At 41.4% G+C, this 22843-nt stretch overlaps 1 protein-coding gene across 1 annotated transcript in view; it reads left to right on the top strand.

The window, feature by feature from the left end:
• LOC148035128 (O-fucosyltransferase family protein) overlaps nucleotides 1-22843 on the top strand; it is an 89081-nt gene that overhangs the window by 52901 nt on the left and 13337 nt on the right. The window contains exons 5-7 of the mRNA XM_087680097.1: nucleotides 15584-15672; nucleotides 15759-15885; nucleotides 15968-16251. Of these exons, the coding sequence (XP_087536223.1) occupies nucleotides 15584-15672; nucleotides 15759-15885; nucleotides 15968-16251 (500 nt within the window). The remainder of the gene's footprint in view (nucleotides 1-15583; nucleotides 15673-15758; nucleotides 15886-15967; nucleotides 16252-22843) is intronic.

Genomic DNA, 22843 nt, shown 5'->3' with positions numbered 1-22843 from the left:
CCTCATGGCCCTGACCGACATAGCACAAACTCGCAACATCTATCTTTTTTAGTACAACGATGGTTCGCGACGCCATCAATAGTCTTCAGAATAGTCGGGCTCATGACCATGATGGAATGGTAGTAGAGTGTTTATCACATGCTAGAGACACCCTAGCACCTTGTCTAGCCCACCTATTCGATAGGACTCTCTGTGAAGGCTTCCTTGCTAGTTGGTTAGCTAATACTATAGTACCAATCCTGAAAGTTGGAGACCCCATGATTCCTACGAACTATAGGCTGGTCATGGTTAGCAATGTGCTAGCCGAGTTTTATGGATCGATACTAGAGTATGAGCTGAGCAAATCGATAGAGAAGCGTCGACATCGGGTATGTGGACAGGCAAGGTTTAGGAGGGGTTACTTCACTCTTGATCATATCCTCACACCTTGAGCCATCATCGAGGAGAGCAAGGCATAGGGGAGGTGGGTATATTGCTACGTTGTGGATTTCCATAAGGCCTTTGACACTGTACCATGTGCTAGGCTCCTGCAGAGACTAAAGGAGATTGAGGTCCCAATGAAGATGAGATGGGGGATATTAGCATTGTATGAGTCTGTTATAGGGGGGTATATAAGCACTAGGAGGGATGTCAGAGGAGATCATCAGCACCATTGGGGTGAAACAAGGGTGCTCAATCTCACCTACTCTATTCAGCCTCTGTATTGATGAGATATGAGGTTACATTGATGGATGGACTTGGGGGGGAGGGTGTTGGCCTAGGGGGACAATGATACCCATACTATTGTATATTGATGACATAGTCCTCATCTCTAGCACATCAGAGGGATTGCAGCACTACCTAGATGCACTACAGGCCTTCTGTCAGGAGAGGGATCTCTCAGTGAACCTTGGAAAAACCAAGGTTATGGTATTCAATACTTCCTCCTAGCGGATTTGGCAATCAATATCTCATTTAACATATGGAGAGGAGATAGTGGAGGTGGTCTAGAGATATGTTTACTTGGGCATTACATTTTCAAGACCAAGATTCAAATTGAGGAGAGCAACAGAGGATAGATTGACATGAGGCTATGCGGCTTTGGGAGCGATGGAGAGCCAGTGCGCACACATTGAGTTTCAGGAGCCTTGGATGAAGCTTTGGCTCTTCAACACTTTGGTCACACTAGCACTTTTGTATGGGGCCTCCAAATGGGGATTGAGCCTCTACCACACGAGAAGAGACACATAGGATTAGTCGTTATCTAGGGGAGGAGATATATGAGGGGTGGAGGTAAATGGAGAGACCCCTAGTATTGATGATTTCATGGATGTTTCGAAGTAAGGCCTTTGTACTACATGAGATTATCAGAGCAGAGATGGGAGCACCACCTGTAGTGATAAAGGCCCTCTTCTAGATAGTGGCTTTCTTGCATAAGCTTTGGACCTTGCTGAGAGAGAGACTCTTGGCTCGCACTAGTCATCTAGACATCTACTATTACATGGGGATACTGAGTGCTAGTATGCCCGAATAGAGGCGTGGCTATAGTTTCTTGGATTACACATGGATCACCTCCCACCACTACAATACAACTTGGATTGCCCCCACTTGGAGCTCAATCGAGAGGAGAGCCGAACCACATCATCGGGATGGACATTATTTAGATACACATAGCTTGGACATGGGTTACACCTATTGAGGATTTGGGGATGAAGATGGATTTCTACCAGAAGCATCTTCTACACATATCCCCTAATGGCTTTGTTGTCTGCTCGAGATACATGGATGCACATCTCTCTCATAGTGTACAATGTACCATTGGGCACCTTCGTACATCCTCATACCAACTTCGGAGTGAGACACAGATAGATACGGCACAAACTTTTCTCGGAAGATAGGATTTGCCAGCTTTGTTACCTCAAGCGAGAGACAGCGGAGCACTACTTATGCAGATGCCCGGTGTACTACGAGATCCGAGGGCACTTCCATTACTTGTTCAGAGAGTGATTTGGGCCACTGTACACACTAGCCTGCACTCACAGAGCTATATAGAGCATGGACTACTCCCTCCACCATAGAGTCCTCCCCGGTCCAATTGATAGCGCCACCACGGGGGACCACCTTAGACACAACCATGGAGAGATGCAGAGCTTGCCACCCACGCCCAACTAGTCCATGCCCTTGCAGGAGGCATCATCTGCAGATAAAGAGGATACTACACCGTCAGGGGGACCCTACCTCACCTCTTCAGCCTCTCTATGCTAGATAGATCCATGAGAGATGCCCTAAGCTGAGAGTGCTTTTTGAGCAGTTCCACAGTGTATCCGGCTTCGACATCATTTTGTACCCATCAGCTATGTATTTTTCACTATTTATTTTCCATTTAGATAGTTATAGCATTAGATGTTAGCTATTTTGGGACATGGGAAATTCCCCCGATTCGGCCTTTTGTAGACATTAATATAACTCTCTCTCTCTTGCGCCAAAAAAAAAGAAAAACGAAAACTGTCTAATGTATGTAAACTGTAGTTTCTATTTGAGTCTTGATACAATCCCTGTGTGAAACACATCGTCACCAAGTAAGGAAGAATATCCTTTAGGGGACACTAGTGCTGTAATTCCAGCCTAGTCATTGGCACTAGAGCCTCCATGTCAAAATAGCCACTAAGTTTGTGTGCGTTTTATGGAGTGAAAGATGTGTACCTGTCAATGGTTGGTCATGTCATATTGCAGAGAAGATACATGTTGAATGTGATAGCTGTGTATCATGCAAGCAATCAAGATAGCCAACAGCCTGCTTGAGTGACACATTAACATTATTCATTATTCTACTGCGTTGCCTTACTCAACACCATCAAACCGTATGCTGGAAAAAATTGTAAGTGGCGAAAATCTGAAATAGCAAGGAACTTCCATAAATCAGCTTTGAAAGTGGCCCAATCAAAAGAATATCTCATACATAGAGAGCCAAGGTAAGCAAATGCTCTCCAATTTTGTGAACAAAGGGAAACTAGCTTTTCTCTTATCAAGCTTGCAGTGCTGGCTAGAAGCCATAAAAGGTGGTGCTAAGACAGATCTTTCCTTCAGACTCGTGCTACAGAGACCATGAAAACAGCATGGCATTGACTTTGTGATGCAAGTCCTTGTTCTGATTGGTGGTTGAATGGATGAGCATTGCATCCATGATATCCTACACATGCAACAAATATTTAAGACATATACAACGTGGGACCTTGGCTATCATTTGATTAGTATTTACTTTTTTGGCCCACCTAGTACTGATTTTTGTTAGTGGCAGGTCATGGAACCCTCAAGAAAACTTTCATCATCCTTTGAAGCATCTTCAAAACAAAAGAGATCATTATTACATATGCTGCAGCCACTGGTGCCAAAGTAACTAAGTCCCTAGAATCTAGATGTATGACAAGTAGCTCTTGTAATTCTGCCAGTTTCAATTCTTCTTAGGAGGCAGATCATGGAATGCCCAAGAAACATTTCATTATCTTTTGAAGCATATTGAATCCATAAGGGATCTATATTACATATGCTGCAGATACCGGTGCCCAAGTAACTAAATCTCTAGATGTATGACAAGTAGCTCCTCTAATTCTGCCAGGTAAGGTTCAGAATCTTTTGTTTTTCTTTTCTTCATTGGCAACAACAGATGTGGAACCGGATCAATATAAACGCCCCGAACAATGTAGTATGCTTAACAATTATGATATTCGCTTGTTTTCGAGATTTAATATAAAAGAGAATGAATACTTAAAGCTTAAAATGAAAATTACTCATTGAGGGTCATTTACTCATTGAGGGTTGAAGATGGCCTTCCCCCCCCCCCCCCCCCCGCCCCCCTCCCCCCCCTGAAGGAATGTATTTCTGCTCAACCCAAGTCCCTTAGGGAAGAGCTCAGTTACAATCAACCTGAGAGTGAGGAGAAGTAATTCTCACTCTCACAAGATCATGCAAAGATGTACAAACACACATGCATTATCTATTATGCAATGACAAGAACTGATTTCTTTACAGTATGAGAGAAGAAAGAGGGGAAATCAGTCTTTCTTCATCGTTGATCAAGGGTACATGGATAGGGCTTGCTTCTTGTTGCTAAAATGGAAGAAGGAGCTCGAGAAGGAGGTGCTGTAATGAATTTACAGGCTTGCTGTCTTGTAAAACAGCAATGATAGAAGAGGGAATATGGAGGAATTTGATAATGGAGAAGTGGGGGATGATGATGGGGATGGATGGGGCTAGTTTCTGGCTATCTGTGGGTGCTGTACATGAGTTTACAGCAAAGAAAAATGATCCTGAATGAAGAAAAACGAGCTCTTATTTATAGGAGAGAGAAGAGCTAGTACAAAAGGGAAAAGTGGAGTAGCACAAGACAAGTGTCCAGCCACATGTCATGAGATGTGACAAGTGGTGGGACACTTGGAAACTTGTGTGACAAGTGTCTTGACACTTGTTTCCTCTATGGCCTTCCTTTTTGGGTTGAATACTGTCAAGAATAGAAACAACCAAATTTAGTAAGCACAGTCAAAGTACATAATTTACTATTTTTAGAATGACATCCCTATTTTTTAGGACTAGCATTTTTAGGCTAATTCGAGGCTCCTAAAATTTAGGGATCCCCCCCAATATGGGTGTCATATGAAAGCTTTTTCCGTGTACATTGCAAAAACGGTATCAAAATCTTCATGTGACTTTCCTATGCAAAGAAATGTGCATTTCAAGATTTCAGCCCACACATGCACATTGTATAAGCATTTCATGATCATGCCATCTTGTTGATTGTAACTGTCTGTTCTGGCGGATCTAGCTCACACTTCAAGGCATCAATCCTTTTTGTGTGCGAGTCTAATCCTGATATGCGTGGGTTTTGGTCACAGGCGCCCAATCGGTCATATAGGTGGAAGTGTGAACTATCTTTTCTCTAACCCACCGCGTGGGTCCACCATAACCTGTGACCACTCATTAGTGGCCAGCTCCAATGCACTTTTTTTTATATCTAATTAGTGCAAAGGAAACAAATTTAATAAATCATTATATAGACAAATTAATGAAAAAAGATACAAATTCTATTTCTATAGAGTTGTGACAGCCCTTTGGCTTTTATTCAGCTGTCCTCAGCTGAAAAGCTTCTTGATATGGCTGAAGAATGTCTGGGTAATCCTTCATGAATTTTTCATCTACCCACTGTGTATCTGTTGTGGGTAGATTCTTGAATTTTAGTAAGAATTTTCGTATCACAAGGCCACTTCTCGTGGTTCGATCCTTGTGAAACATAATCTGTTCAGGTTCCAAGAGTTGCTTTGTTTCTTCAACTTCTGGGGAATCTTCAGTAATGGGTTTCTTTGGTTTTGGTGCTATGTAAGGTTTTAGCAAACTTACATGAATTGCATTGTGTATTTTCCAATGAGCACGAAGCTGAAGTCGATAAGAAACTTCATTTATTTTCTCAATCACTTTAAAGGCTTCAAAGTATCTACTGGAGAGCTTTGGAAAAGATGAATTTCGACCAGAACCTTGTTTGAGCCTGCTTTTATCAAACTTTAGCAAGACATATTTACATTTTTCAAAAGTCAAAGGCCTTCTTCGTTTATCTGCTTGCTTCTTTTGTCGCTCTTGGGCAACTTTGATAGTGGCTCGAACTTGATCCATTGCTGTTTTTAAATCTGAAGCAAACTCATCAGCAACAAAAATCTTATCTTTAGTACGAATAATTGGAGAAGGAATCACTTTACCCTGTACTATTTCATTTGGAGCTTTCCCTGTGGATGAGTGCGCTGTATTGTTGTAAGCAAACTTCAATAATGGAAGATATTTCTCCCATTGTGACTTATGTTCACTAACATAAGCTTTCAACATATCCAAAAGAGTGAGATTCATCACCTCTGTTTGGCCGTCAGTTTGAGGATGAAAAGCTGAGGAGAACTTTAAAATGGTTCCTAAATTCTCAAATAAAGTACGTCAAAAGTTACTTGTGAATTTGGAGTCTCTATCTGAAATGATCTCAGAAGGCATACCATGTAATCTGAAGATATGTTGAATGAAAAGTCTTGCAGCTTGTGCGGATTTCAATGTTTTATGACATGGAATAAAATGTGATTGCTTGCTGAATCGATCAATTATGACCCAAATCATATCATGACCTTGAGGTGTTCTTGGAATACTTGAGATGAAATCCATTGTGATAGATTTCCATGGATCTTTGGGCACTGGAAGAGGTTGCAACCCGCCTGGAGTCTTCTGCCTATCATACTTGGACTTTTGGCATACTAGACAAGTCTCAATGAAGTTATGTGTATCTCTTCGTAATGTTGGCCAATAAAAGAGCGCTCAATTGCACTTAGAGTGGCTTCCCTCCCTCTATGCCCTACATAAGGGGGTTTATGACTTTCTTCAAGCACCTTTTGTCGAACAGGAAGAGTGACACAAAGGCGATTGTTCATGAGAAGGTAACCGTCTTTGATGGAATAATCTAGATGAGAACCTCCTTGCTGTAAATTTGACCAAATTGCTGCAAAATCAGTATCTTCATCATAAGTATTCTTCATCGTTTGAAAATCTTCATGATGAGCCACTGTAATAGTTGCAATGCGAGGCACTCTAGAAAGTGCATCAGCAACTACATTTTGTTTCCCTGGAGTGTACATAATTTGAAAATGAAACATAGACAATAAATTTTCCCATCTTGCATGTTTCTCTTGCAAATGCTTTTGAGTCTTGAAATACTTCAAGCTCTGATGATCAGTTTTAATAAGGAATTCATTGCCTAAAAGATAATGTTTCCATATCTTCAAAGCATGAACCACTGCTAAGAGCTCCTTTTCATAAATGTCATACCTTTTCTCCACATCATTTAGATGGCGGCTTTCAAAGGCTACGGCATGGCCTTCTTGATTTAGCACTGCACCAATACAATCACCGCAAGCATCTGCTTCCACCACAAATGGTTTTACCAAATCTGGAATAATAAGAACAGGTCCAGAAGTAAGAGCTGTTTTCAGCCTTGTGAAGGCTGCCTTCTCTTTTTCCTTCCATTGGAAAGAGGTCTTCTTCTTTGTAAGGTCGTGAAGTGGAGAAGCCATATGTGCAAAATGCTTGATGAAGCGGCGGTAATAAGAGCCTAAGCCAAGAAACGATCGCACCTCATGTACATCATGAAGATTGAGGCTATTCTTGGATTATCTTGATCTTTTCAGGATCCATCTGAATCCCTTTAGAAGAGATGACATGCCCAAGGTAATTTATTTTATGCATGAAAATTTCACTCTTTTTACCATTTACCAAGAGTTGATTTTGTTGAAGTAATTGTAGAACAATCTTCTAGTGCTGATGATGCTCCTCTTCATTCTTGCTAAAGACAAGAATATCATCAAAGAAAGTACCGACATATTATCGATGCTCTCTAAAGATGTGCTCCATCATTCGATTAAAGGTGGCTGGTGCATTGGTTAATCCGAAAGGAACCACCAAGAATTCATAAATACCGTATGAAGTGCGGAAAGCAGTTTTGTGTACATCTTATGGTATTACCCTAATTTGATGATAACCACTCTTTAGATCAATGCGGTTGAAAACCTTGGAGCCTCCTAGACGGTCCAAAATGTCATCAATTCTGGGAATAGGAAACCGATTCTTCACAGTGATTTTGTTGAGGGCTCGATAATCAATGCACATCCTGAATGTGCCATCTTTCTTTTGAACAAGAAGAACCGGTGAACAAAATGGTGAGCTACTTGGCCTAATTAGCCCACGGTTGAGTAGGTCTTCGACTTGCTTTCTGATTTCTTCTTGTTGAGGACGGCTCACACGGTATGGTGCTATATTAGGAGGAGAACTGTCTGGAATAATATCAATATGATGGTCTTCTGGCCTTTCTGGGGGAAGCTGATAAGGAAGATCTTCCGAAAAACAATCTTTATACTTTTCCAAGAGCTGAAGTCGCTCTTGGTTTTCAGCATTCATATTATCTTTTACATCAGTGACATAAAGCAAACAACATTGAATACAATCCTTAATTGCTCTAGAGACTTGCATATGGCTTACCATAGGTATAGTGTCTCCAGAAACTCCAGCTTGGATCTCGTACTTCTTGCCTTTGTTGGTGAGTTCTACCTTTTTTTTCTGAGAGAAGATGGTTGAATCTACTCTAAGATTCCAGGGCATGCCAAGAATCACATCGCAACCATCAAGGTCTTCGATACAGAAGGTATCTTCGTCACTGTAGCCTTGAATTTGAAACTTGAGCTTGCCAATGTAGGGTGTCACTGTCTTCACTGTGTCACTTTCATCGGCATTTAAAGCTTGGCGAACTTCTACCGGAGTGTCCATCTCTTCATTCTTTAATCCAAGCTCTTTAGCTAATTGCAAGGAAATGACATTTTCATTCGCCCCAAGATCTATCAAGAATAGTGCTTGCTTATCTTGCAACTGTCCCCAAGATTTTAATAATTTGCGCATCTCTGGAGTGTGACTTGTGTTTGCAACTACATCACTGATAGCATTGATTTTCACTGGCGACTTAGGCTTGTTGTCAGAAACCTTGCTTTGTTCTTTGTTTGGACATTGCTTCACTATGTGGCCTGTTTGTCCACATTTAAAGCACTTCCCTTCTTTCATGAAGCGCTGCTTTTCTTCTTCGGAAAGTCGCTTTGCTTGTGGGTATAGATTGGAGCAAAATTGAGGAGCATTAGGAGGTGCATAGGGCTTCATCTTCTTTTGATTTGATGGCTGCTTTTGCCGTTGTTTTTGTCCTTCATTTGGGGCTGAATACTCCTCATCATCAGTACTCTCTTCTTATCATTCTTTTGGAATGATTTGTTGCCATTGTGCTCCATTTCCTATGTCTCAGCATGGTCAATGAGTTCCCTGAGACTAGAACAATGATAATGATTAAGAGTAGTACGAAGTTTAAAATGCAAACCTCCTTGAAACTTCCTAAGCTTTTCCAAACTGCTAATCTTCTTGAAATGTTGGACCTTCAAAAGTAGCTCCCAAAATCTCTTGGTATAGTCACCAAGTGACTCATTTTTCCTTTGCCAAAGCCGATTCCATTCCATTTTTACATCTCTTTTGAAACGAATAGGAAGAAATTGGCTTTGCATCATGCGAACAAAGGATCGCCATGATTTTGGGGTAGCATGATCATATTCCAACCCCGTCCACCAAGTATGGGCTAAGTCGGTCAAATGTAAAGTTGCAAACTTAATCTTTTCTTTTTCTTTATACTTGTCACGACCATATAAAATTTGAAATTGACGAATAAACTTCAGAAGAAGATTAGGATTTCGGGAACCATCATACATACTGAACTTAATCTTCTTTTCAAGTTAAGATAGTGACTTAGTCTTCTTCTTCTTCTTATGCCTTCGTCCATGCCCGGATCTTGAGTTTGAAGATGATGAAGTGCTTGATGGGGATGAAGATGGAGACAAGGGTGAAGAATGTCGACGCCTTTGACGATGATGAGGTCTTCCACGAGAAGGGTGTGACTCTTCGTCACTAGAAGAGGGTTCATCAGAGTAGGCGCCAGATGACTTTGAAGAGGAGGATGAGCTTCGACGCGATCTCTTTCTTTGTCTTGAAGTAAAATGGGACTGTCTCTTAGCAGTAGTTGGACTTCTTGATCGGCTCCTTTCATTGGTATGGCTTTGTCTCCTTGAAGCAGATGGGCTTTTTTCCTTGAATTCTTTGGGATTCTCAACTTTTTCTAGTTTGAGAAGTTGCTCACGAATTTGCTGATTCTCCTCTCTAAGACTTTGAATGGCTTGCAGGATAGCACTCGACTGATCCATTGAGACTCTAAGAAAAATATGCTCAAGCACTGAATGCAAGGGCTGAAAACAAACAAACTTATAATTGCAAGCACTACTAGTGTTGGGGTGAGGATCGAGCCAAAGCTCTGATACCACTATAAACGCCCCGAACAATGTAGTATGCTTAACAATTATGATATTCGCTTGTTTTCGAGATTTAATATAAAAGAGAATGAACACTTAAAGCTGAAAATGAAAATTACTCACAAAATTACAGCCATGAAAATGTAAAAGTTATGGAGACAAGATTGAGGGTTGAAGATGGGCAATCCTCCCCCGAAGGAATGTATTTCTGCTCAACCCAAGTCCCTTAGGAAAGAGCTCAGTTACAATCAACCTGAGAGTGAGGAGAAGTAATTCTCACTCTCACAAGATCATGCAAAGATGTACAAACACACATGCATTATCTATTATGCAATGACAAGAACTGATTTCTTTACAGTATGAGAGAAGAAAGAGGGGAAATCAGTCTTTCTTCATCGTTGATCAACGGTACATGCATAGGGCTTGCTTCTTGTTGCTAAAATGGAAGAAAGAGCTCGAGAAGGAGGTGCTGTAATGAATTTACAGGCTTGCTGTCCTGTAAAACAGCAGTGATAGAAGAGGGAATATGGAGGAATTTGATAATGGAGAAGTGGGGGATGATGATGGGGATGGATGGGGCCAGTTTCTGGCTATCTGTGGGTGCTGTACATGAGTTTACAGCAAAGAAAAATGATCCTGAATGAAGTAAAACGAGCTCTTATTTATAGGAGAGGGAAGAGCTAGTACAAAAGGGGAAAGTGGAGTAGCACAAGACAAGTGTCCAGCCACATGTCATGAGATGTGACAAGTGGTGGGACACTTGGAAACTTGTGTGACAAGTGTCTTGACACTTGTTTCCTCTATGGCCTTCCTTTTTGGGTTGAATACTGTCAAGAATAGAAACAACCAAATTTAGTAAGCACAGTCAAAGTACATAATTTACTATTTTTAGAATGACATCCCTATTTTTTAGGACTAGCATTTTTAGGCTAATTCGAGGCTCCTAAAATTTAGAGACCCCCCCAATATGGGTGTCATATGAAAGCTTTTTCCGTGTACATTGCAAAAACGGTATCAAAATCTTCATGTGACTTTCCTATGCAAAGAAATGTGCATTTCAAGCTTTCAGCCCACACATGCACATTGTACAAGCATTTCATGATCATGCCATCTTGTTGATTGTAACTGTCTGTTCTGGCAGATCTAGCCCACACTTCAAGGCATCAATCCTTTTTGTGTGCGAGTCTAACCCTGATATGCGTGAGTTTTGGTCACAGGCGCCCAATCGGCCATATAGGTGGAAGTGTGAACTATCTTTTCTCTAACCCATCGCGTGGGTCCACCATAACCTGTGACCACTCATTAGTGGCCAGCTCCAATGCACTTTTCTCTATATCTAATTAGTGCAAAGGAAACAAATTTAATAAATTATTATATAGACAAATTAATGAAAAAGGATACAAATTCTGTTTCTATAGAGTTGTGACAATCAACCAGATGCTGTTGTTGCCTATATGAGAGCAGATCTGATTTGTCTTGCCTTCTGAGAAGTAGCAGGTATGTGATATTGTTACATAATTCTGGTACCATTGTTTAGCAAAAGAGATACTAACTGATCAAAGGAGTATAATTTTGACATTTGTGTTACTCTTGGAATCTAATCAAAAGGAAGCAGCACATTGCGACATGGGATGCCAAATGGGATGGAGAGGAATGGCTATCCCTTATCACTTGTGTCTGTGCAGTCATATGGAACAATGCCCAAACAGTCCTCAAGTCCAAAAATTGACTGTCCCCTGTGACTATTCAGTAGCAAAGTTTTGAAAAATGTTAAGCCATTCAACAAGAACAATGGATACACGTGAAATGTGTGGAATACTCTCAAAAATGTTGTGTCAAATTGCTCCTCAAAGTCTTTAATGCTCTTGGTCTATGCATAAACAGAATAAGCCTTAGTCATACAATCATTTTCTACCTGCTTCCTTGGGTCAGTGATGCACATGTCCTAAAACCAAGAGGCAAGAACATCTACTAGCTGTCACATATTTTTAGCAGTAGGCAAAGACAATAAGCTTGAAGTATCTTGAGATTTGATTGTGCTTGCCACAAGTTAGATGAAACCAGGCAGGTTTTAAGCTTGGATGCATATCTTGAAGCCCCCTTTCGCCATCATCATGCGACATCCTATAAGGGATATTTGCTATCATTTAGTTAAACCTTAGCAGCAAGCATTGCAAAAAATGCTAGATAGGATTTAGTAGCACGCGTGCGCGTGCGCGCGCGCGCACACACACACACACACACTCTCTCTCTCTCTCTCTCTCTCTCGTAGCTTTACTTGGACTTGGAAAACTTCCCAAACATTTTGTATGTAACCTTTTGGTCTCATAGGCCACCTTGGCCTTTTGTAGACGTTAATATAACTTTCTTTCTTTCTTTTCTTTTTCTCTCTCTCTCACACACACACAATGAATAAGTGAACACTATAGAAGAGTGCTGGAATGTCATATCCACTATGTGAGCATGATATGAAAGTAGAGTTCCAAAGGTACTAAGTACCACATCCACTGACAAGTGTTCACACAGGAAAAAAATCATTCTCCAACTCGAAGGTAAAAAGTGCTTGGGATAAGGGAGCATTCACACCAAAACTTAGGAGGAACACATGATAAGTGTAACAAATCCCCCTCGACTAAATGATGTGAATGTATATAGGGAATAGGCAGATCAGTCCCTAAATGATATCAACCCTAGAGCCTTGTGAAAGGCTTCAAACTTCTCTATTGAGAGACCTTTTGTAACCACATCTACCAAGTTGTGTTGTGTAGGGACGTAAACCGAGTCAATCTCCTTTGTGACATAATGATAATGCACCTCAATGTGCTTAGTGTGAGCATAAAAACTAGATTCCTTACAATTGCCATGGCACTCTGACTATTAGTATAGATAGGAGTCGGTGACTGTTGTCCCATAAGATCAACCAAAAGGCGTCTGAGCCATACACATTTCAATGTAGCTGTAAATACTGCTCTGTATTCAACCTCACAGCTAGATGCAGCCATTGTAGACTGCTTCTTGCTCAGCCAAGAATACATGAATCGCCAAGCATGAAACAATTACTGCTAGTGGAGCCCAATCATTTTTTGTAAATACATGCAAGCAAAGTGAAGTGCCTTTAGGACGGAAAAGGCCCAATGCTTGAGTGCTTTTAAGATAACGAAAGACATGTTTAATTGCTTGCCAATGCATAGTACCATGGATGTGCATAAAGCATGCCAATTGAGAAAACCTTAAATTGAATATCCGGCAATATATCACACATATACAATAGATAGCCAACAAAGTGCATAAAGAGAAGTATCAAATGGATCTCCTGCATCCTCAAGTGTAAACTTGTGGCCTATCTCAAGTGCAGTGGAGATAGGCTTGCAATCATGCATCTGAAAGTATTCAAGGAGTTGCCCAATATACTTAGACCGTTACAAATTAATGCCCCCCTCAACTATAGTAAACTATATTTCAAGATAGTGCAAGTAACCAAGATTTGTCACAGCAAAAGGATGCTGCATTTCAGCCTTTAAGGCTGCAATCTTTGTTTCATGAGGTCTAGTCAACAACATATCATCCACCTAAAGAATGAGAACCAAGAGGTTATCCCCATCTTTGCAAACGTAAAGCGTGCTTTCTGTGTGTGAATTAGTGAAGCCAAGAGCAATCAAATGTGCATGTACCTTTTTGTACCATGCCCTAGGTGCCAAATGCATTTGACAACCTTGTCTTGCAATGTATGTTTTCATGGTTGTGGCACTAAAGTATATGCCAAACAACCAAAGACATGAATGTGGGACACCATTGGTTTTTGGCGATTCCAAGCCTCGTAAGGGGTACATACAACCAATGCTTTAGTGCTATGATCTAGCACATACATTGCACACATGATAGAATGAAGCCATAATTTTGGGGGCAGCTTATTTTGTGAAAGCACACAACGTGTCGTTTCCATCAAAGTGCAATTCTTTCCTTCAGCCACATTATTTTGTTGAGGTGTGTAAGATGTTGTACATTGATGTGTAATGTCTCTTTTAGCCAAAAAAGAGTTGGACTCTCATGACATGTAGCCCACCCCCCCCCTTCTCGAGATCAAGCACCACATTTTCGCTTCTCAAGCAAAGGAAATTGCCATAGTTAAGATGACTAAACTGAGCATTCCATAACTTAGTGTCATTCATAATGGTGGCATCAACTTGCATCCTCTAATACTCTCCTCTCATATAGATCAAGTTGATAGAGACATTGTACAATGTCCTTGTTACAATGAGGGCTTTCCCATCACTAAAGTCATGGATATTGCACCGATCCATGTGGAATTTAACTACAAAACCAACATATGCAATGCTTGAAATTGAAAGCAAGTTTTTCTTTTTGCCAGGCATGTACAAGACCTTTTCAAGCATGGTAGTTTTTCCATCTAGTGCAATAATAGGAATCTGTCCAATGCCTTGGATTGCATACAAAGCATTATTTGCACATACAATTGATCCCCCTTTTGGAAATTTGCATATGATACAAAGAAGTCACGAAAGGATGTTATGTGCTTGGAAGCACTGTTGACAAAATACCATGTGTTGCTGTTTTCAGCCATTGATAAGCCATGTGCATATGAAGAAGGATCATACAAACAATGCACAACAAAAGCATAAGACGGCAACGGGTCAACACAGGCAGGTTGACGCCAGGCTTCTTCCTCAGCATGCCGAGGTAGGTAAGTTGGCAGATCACAAACGTGACATGGTCGTGCAGGCCTGAGCAGACAGGTGACATAAAGGGGACTGATTTGACAGGCAGCAGATGGGACTGTTTGGCATGAAGTGTGTTGTTGTACAGGCTGGAGCAGTAACCGGTATATGAGAGAGTAGCTGAGTGCGAGCTTAATGGTGGTGGCAGTTGCTGAGAAGAGGTATGGCTCTGATGCCACTGATAGGTTAGGATTCAGTAGCATGCACACGCTGACACGCACTCACAGTGAAAAAGTGAGCAGCAAGAGAGAAGAGAGTGTTAGAATGTCACATCCACTATGTGAGAATGATATGAAAGTACAATCCCCTAAGTATCACGCCTATTGATGGGCGTTCACCCTTCTCTTGCTAGATGGTAAGAAGTGTCCATGGATAAGGGAGCGTTCACACTAGAACTTTCAAGTAATGTGATAAATTGTTCCTACAATTTTAGTGGTTTAGTGTGACCCACACTAATGCATGCTTGTTCAAAGTCATAAAATAGAAGCATGGCAGCTTAGGGGATGAAGTTTTTGTCAGCCACAACTTAACTTGGGTCTACTGATTATGTGGCATTATCTAAACAGAGATGAGCTGGCATGCTACTGAGGTGGGGCATTGCTGACATGACAATTTGTTGTTGTATCAATGATATGGCAGAGGTGGCCTGATGATGTCAACAAGAGCTCAGAGTTCTGGAGAGAGGCACGGGAACTGCAAACACGTATGCAAGTTGTGTATGTTGCACACACTTTAAGTGGCAAAGATAAAAAAATGGGATTGGTTGCGTTACCATGGTTACATCAGCGTTAGGCACATGCCTACACTCAAGATTTTATAAATATTAATATAAAATAAAAAATATAGCCATAAATATGAATTCAAGTATAAATATAAATACAAATTTAAAATATGTATATGAGAGAGAGAGAGAGAGAGAGAGAGAGAGAGAGAGAGTGTGTGAAAAATAATTGGTCTCTGCAGATATGTAATGCAGTTCTTGCTGCTAGAGTAATGAATGCAACACTGGTTTTGCCTGTCCTTGATACAAATTCTTTCTGGAATGATACAAGGTAAAGTGTTTCAAAATTCCAGGATCTGTTAGTTAGAAAAGGATGCAAAAGTGAGTGCATACTGTAAATATAGCTCTTGGTTCCAGTGATTTTGCAGGTATTTATGATGTTGACCACTTTATCAAAACACTGAAAAATGATGTAAATATTGTCCGTACATTGCCAAGCTATTGGACAGTTGGGAAGAAGAAGAAGAAGTTAAAACCGTTTCAGGTGCTCCCAACTGGCATATTTGATCTTCAACTTTGAAGTAGCATTGTTTCTAATTTTACTGAATTAATTTTGTCCTTTATAGTTACGCCCTCCTCGAGATGCTTCTCCTGACTGGTATACAACAGTCGCTCTAGAAAAAATGAGGGAGCATGGTGCTGTGTATTTGACTCCATTTTCACATCGGCTAGCTGAAGAACTAGACAACCATGAGTATCAGAAGCTGAGATGTCGTGTGAATTTTCATGCCTTGAGGTTCAATGAGGACGTAATCAAACTTAGTCAGATTATTGTCAACCGTCTACGTTCTGAAGGTCGTTTCATGGCAGTTCACCTTCGGTTTGAGTTAGATATGCTTGCTTTTGCTGGGTAGGTGCAAGTTATATTTCTCTTAGTAGTGACTAAGGTCAAACTTTTAACTGTAATTAAAGGGTAGTATCTTTTGGGTGTATCTGCATCTTTGTATCTTGAGGAAACAGAATGCTTAGCTTTAAATCCACTGTTTCGCAACATGAAATTCAATATTGACCAAATTTGATGACAGCTCAGAAGTATTTGGCATACAAACATTGTGTTGACATTCAAATTTGGTATAGTTGCTTTCTTTATCTAGTGCAGATACATGGATGCTTTATCCATTCTGTAAACTTTATGCATAAATGTGTTCTATTAGTTCTTTTCCAACAAGTTTTTTGTATTATTATCTGGTTAATGAAAACAAGGCTGCCCATGAAAGCCTGCTGTGTATGTAGGCCAAGACAGGACCGTCTCTGTGCTATAAGACAGAGTTGAGAGCCAACACAGAACTGAGTCCATGCATGTGCCTGGTGTTTGCTATTTCCATTAGCCATGTGCTATGGGTTGTGCATTCACTATTCAATTTCTATGTATGTATGCTTGCATGTGATGCCTCTATAGTTTGGTCAAGCCCCCAGGCCCCAAGCTATCTTACAAGACATACAGTTTGAGTAGCAGAATGTTGTTCTGTGGATCTGCTGGGTATTCACTGTTTTTTGATTCGACAGAGTACTCCTTCATTATCTTATCAGCTAGTGCTTGAGAGATTTCAGAATGCAGGCCAGATTGTCCGCTTGTCTTGGACACATGAATAATAAGCCTAGTCATACTACTTGTTCCCCACAAAACTTGCAAGTCCATTGGTGACGATTAGACTTGCCCGAGGCCTTCTCAAGGTTTGTGGTGTACTGTCTAGAAGCTTGATGGAGAGGCTTAGGCATTGTGGTAGAGAGAGAGCAAGTAAAGGTAGTGGTATGGATGGAGGTAGAGGTAAAAGGGGAAGAGGAAGAGAAAGAATGGAGGTAGAGGTTTGAGGTGGATGAAGGGGAGGAGAAAGAGAGAGACTGGAGGTAGATGAAGAGGAGGTGAGAGAGAGGGAGAAGAGGTAAATAATAGGTAGAGGTAGAGGTAGAGGTTGGTGAAAGTGGAAGAGGGAGAGGACTCACGAGGAGAAAGAGTAGAGTGGTAGAGGCAGATTCAAGAATCAAGAGATAGGTGAAGAGAGGTGTGAAATCAAATTCAAGGAGACCCCTCTTTCTAAGGAGGGCAAGGGCTGAGCAAGAAGTTCAAACATTTGAATGCCTCTTGGGTCACTGCTTTATCCTGGACAGGAATCTCATATACCAACCATACGAATGTACCAGTATGATTCTATGCAAACAGAATGGAACTAGGACCATACATCCTATATATTGAGCATTCACCATGTATTTGCTACATATCGTGTATGCATATGATGTTTCTCTATGGTGTAGTGAAGCCTTAGGTGACTTTAATTTGTTTGTCATATTTTTTGGTGGGCTCATGGGCTAATAGCTTCAACTAAACTCAGAGAGAGATTGATTAGGTTCTTCTCTAGTGCACATTCATCCTGTGCATTATTTAAGAATATATTTTGTACTTTGAGAAAATTAAACTGCAAGTTCGGTAAACTGGTTACAACATCACAGGATTAGGTGAGAGGATGTCTAAATACTATTACCTCTAATCACATATTTACACAGGCTGTTTAGTGAGATGATATATTTATCTAGATAGGCCAAATGCCAGTTATCTAGGTAGCATCTATGGTTGCTCAATCAATTTGTTGTCAGTCAGTCTTGCAAGTTGACATCAATATCTTAGGCTCAAGGATTCTCTGTGGTGTGCATTTCATAGAGATGGTGGTGTTGAGAAACCCTTCACCAAACCCTTCACCCTTCACCTGCAGTTTGTGTTTTTTGCGTTGCTGCGTTTTGCGTTTAGGGTTTGCAGCCCCAAAAAGGGGCGTCATCCTAGACTGAGTATGCCTATTTACAGGCCATTCTCTCATTCATTCCTCACGGCTGATTCATTTAGTCCGTCACCTCTTCTCTCCAGCCTCTCCACTACCCTCACACCCCTTTAGGAGGACATTGTGGTTTGTGGTCCATGGTTGTCTTCATCATCTTCCTTGTGCTACGGCACCCTTGTTCCCTTGTATCACATTCACTCCATGATTCAGATCTTCATCATTCCATTCATCAGAGTTTCTTCTCTCTTCTCTTTTGTTCTCCATGTTTGCTGAGTTCACTCCGTGTTCGTTCCCGCCAACTCTACTATCTCGTTGGTATGTCATTTTTTGACATGGTATCAGAGCTGGATTTGCTCAAAGAGCGGCAAAGATCCTCCACTTCAGTGAAGGCAAAGACCGGTGGCGGGTTCGACATCCACTTCTCTTCTTCTTCCGCTGCATCAAAATCTAATTTTTGCAGATTTCAGGTGTTTCAACTTGCTGCCCACACCCCGTTCACGGAGGACATCTCAGCCGAAGCTGTCCATTGCTGTCTCCATCAATTGGCGCTTGATTTCCAGCCCTCCTCATGCAGTTTGGAGCTGATTCCAGCTAGGTGACTGCTGTTCCTGTGCAGACTTGCTGCCGTACAGCATGCCATGTCATCACAGTCCTGCTGTCTACGTTTTTAGTCTTTCTCTCTCCCGCTGCTGTTTTTCCTTCGTTTTTAGTCTTTCACTCTTCTACATCTGTCCTGCTTGCCCTTTTAGTCTTTCTCTCACCTACTGTCTACGTTTTTATTCTTTCTCTCTCCTGCAGGCTGTCTTGCTTACGTTTTTAGTCTTTCTCTCTCCTTAGCTGCGTTTTTCTATTGGTTGCAACCTCTTATTGCTGGTCACATCCTCCTCCCACTGGCAGCTCACTTCCAGCCCTTCACACTGCCCTTACACCCCTTGAGGCAGACATTGCGGTTCGTGGTTCATGATGGTTGACCTCTTCCTTCTTCAGCAAGGCACATTGGTATCCATGGCTTCTTTACCAACAGATGTTCAGACTACTGGGTGCTCCTACTGTGGCATCACCGGATACACCACCGATGCTTGTTGACTTTGATCTTTGCTTCCCACCCCCCCGAAGTATATGCGTCTTTCACTAGGCACTCCTTGTGCCACCTCTTCTTTTTGGGGCATAGAGATCATTCTACATTGGCTATTAGAGTACTATGCTCAAGGCAATAATACGCTTCCGATGCGCACTAAGTCCTTTTGAGCACATGGAGGATCGATTGGTGCTATGACCTCCTGGAGATCGTCGCAATGCTAGCGGCAGTCTTCTCCCACCTATTTTCAGATACAGTGGCTTCCACGACCTACGGATCTACAGTTCGCTCCATCGAGAGACAGTGATTGTTTGATACCGTCTCCTTGCCAGTCCGCTCCTTCGAGTGATAGTGGTTGCTCGACTCATTCCTCTTCTTCGGCTACCCAGTTCGCTCCACTGAGAGACAATGACTGTTGCCCACCTCTTGCTCATTTCGAGCCCCACCTTCCCCACCCTCGACTACTCAAGTTTGAGGGGCTATCTTTGGGAGCTCTTCGGCACCCCAAATACCTTCTTCGGCACGACCGGCAACACTTCCTTCGTCATCAGACATTTCGGAGTCCGTGATCCATGAGTTTTTGGATTCCCTATCTACTTCAGAGGGGGATTTAGAGGGGGAAGTTATTTCTTCACCCTCAGAGGGGACATCAACTTCTTCTTCGACTTCGGCAGGGGCCCCTCCACCTCCCACCTCAGAGGGGGAACCTACTCCACATGAAGCTCCTTCCCGCAAACCCTACTGTCTCGCTGGTACGTCATGTTTGTTGTTGAGAAACCCTTCACCCTTCACTTGCAGTTTGCGTTTTTTGCGTTTCTGCGTTTTGCGTTTAGGGTTTGCAGCCCCAAAAAGGGGCACCATCTAGACTCACTATGCCTATTTATAGGCCACTCTATCATTCATTCCTCACATTTGATTCATTTAGTCCATCACCTCTGCTCTCCAGTCTCTCTACTACCCTCACACCCCTTTAGGAGGACATTGCGGTTCGTGGTCCGTGGCTGTCTTCATCATCTTCCTTGTGCTACGGCACCCTTGTTCCCTTGTATCACATTCACTCCATGATTTAGATCTTCATCATTCCATTCATCAGAGTTTCTTCTCTCTTCTCTTTTCTTCTCTTCTCCATGTTTGCCAAGTTCACTCCGTGTTCCTCCCTGCCAACCCTACTGTCTTGCTGGTACGTCATCTTTTGACAGGTGGTGCATGCTTCTTTGGAAGTCCATAGTTCAGCTCTTCAAGCCTTGGTCATTGACAAAAAACAAAAGGATGCAACAAATGCAATAGCTCATTAAGGCAAGGCGAATTTGTTTCAAAAGCATCCATCTCGTCTTAGAGCTGGCCGTAGAAAGTCTTCATTGCTTTCTTGATAGCATCAATACCTGGATGCCCTGTAGCTGTAGACCACAACTTCTTTTGATACCAAAGACGACTATGCATTTTAAGTAATCCATCCATTCAGCTGTCAAACTCAGTAGAGTACACTATTATTTGCTAGAGGTTCAAACGCACCAAGCTTCCACAATGAGAGATTCACCTAGTTCTATATCAGCTATGTAATCATCCTTAAGAGCTCACACCTCTGATCAGCAGAGTAGGTGTACCAAAACAGCCAATCAACATATGCAAAAGGCCCCAACACAAGTTCATGGCTGAAGACTACAAGATCATGAGCATATAGGCTCTCGCAAGCTATAACTAATCGCCCAATAGCAATCCATGTCATAATACCATTAACAATATAAGTGAAAGCAAGATCCTTAAGTGTATTCCCAAAAAACATAGCAATGGTCTACGAGTGAAGAAACCTATATGAGAAAAATGTCACATCATAGTGACTACATTTCTAGCTTCTTTTTCAAGAACCAAAGAGAATATCATGCTTGAATCCACATGTCACACTAAAATGCATTCATAAATACTATGCTTCACGAGATGCCTCAGTCATCCATAATGGTTGCTTCACAAGACTTGTGCCCATAGCCATGGTTGCTACATAATACTTATATCCATATCCATCGCTAGGGATCCACGTCGCTTCACACAACTTACACTCATGGTCATCTCGAGAGATTTACACTGGTGATACATCTTGAGCACGAAAAAGCATTCATATGCTTTTAGTGCCCTGCACTCACCATACCAAATAAAATACACTAACATGTAACACAGATGATGTAAAGCAACATGTGCATTGTTGCTGCCATAAATATGTCCATATGTGCATCCACAATTGTCCAAAAGTACGATACTTAGTGGTTGAGTAAGCACATCCATACCTAACCATACAGGAACTATTTGAACATTAGCAAGTGCTCCATGAGTGAAACATGCACTTGTGTAACAAAGAAGAGATGAATGGTTGTCTTGAGACTTGGGCTTCTCAAATCAATATTTTAAATGATTCACCACTTGCTCTTCAATCAAATTTGATTAAGGGCTCATTAATCAATGGTGATAAGTCAAATGTGAGCTGCTTATTAGACTATACTTAAGTACCAATCCTACTTTACAACTTAGGTGAGTTGCTTACTAGGGGAAGCTTTCAAATGATCAATAATTTTAAGATGCAAATTTTTAATTCAATGAAAGTTTCAAGGGGTTTCAATTAAATGAAAATTTTACATTGAATTTTGTTGATTTTGCCTTGTCCTTGTACAACTTAGCTTGTACACTTGTCCATGCTTGATGCTAAATCCTTTACTATTGTTGCAATGGTCAGCATACCAAAAGCTAGGGATACTGTACTTGGTATTGGTAACGTATGACCAGCATTCATTCCTTGAACCCCATAAGCATTTGGGGTTGTAGATGCATTACCAAACATACTACTTTGTGCCCCAGACATCAAACCAATGTTGCCATACATAGGTTTTTGCATATTTCCAGTCATACCCAAATACATTGGGCATTGCTCACTATGCATTGGCTGTTGTATACCATAGAGATTTGTGCCATACATTCCGGTTTGTGGTCCTTGTCGAACCATAGCATGAAAAATCGTTCTTCCATCAAAGTATCATGTTTGTTCCATCATTACATGTATGCCCGGGTCCAAAATCCATTGGATTGGCACTTTCATGATGGCCTTGCATTTGCATTGCTTGCCTCGTAGGTACCAATTGTTTTGCTTCATTAGCATCTTTGGGAGCTTCAAATGAAGGCTTTGGCATTACCTTCGGTGCACCTTGTTGTCACGAAGGTGTAGAAGATGTCTTTTTTTTCTTGTCTGCTGTCCTTTCAAAGAGATTTGTTGCTGTTCTCATTTGATTCTTGAAGTGGTCATCAAATTTCTCTTTACTTTGCTGGTCATCAGCCTCATTATGCCTTGAAGGCCTTGCATCTTACCTAATAGCAACATTTTTAGCTTGCTATCCATGGTTTGAGCCTTGTCCAAGATCAAAGATTGCATTTTCTTCATTCCCATGTGATTGTTCATGCTGAGAGACATCATCATTGCTTGGTTACATCTCACTGTATAAAGACATATGGTTGTAATTTCTCTGCTGAGAGCAAAAATCAGCACTAGCACAAAGCTTTGGCTTGCAATCAGGTGTCTCGGGCCCACGAAATCAAGAGATTGAGTGGTATCC

The sequence above is a fragment of the Lygodium microphyllum genome, chromosome 6, assembly GCF_053477565.2.
Source record: "Lygodium microphyllum isolate KBCC chromosome 6, Lygodium_microphyllum_v1.1.10, whole genome shotgun sequence".
NCBI lineage: Eukaryota > Viridiplantae > Streptophyta > Polypodiopsida > Schizaeales > Lygodiaceae > Lygodium > Lygodium microphyllum.
Note: the sequence above shows the minus strand (reverse complement) of the source record. Positions and strands in the feature narration are given on the sequence as shown.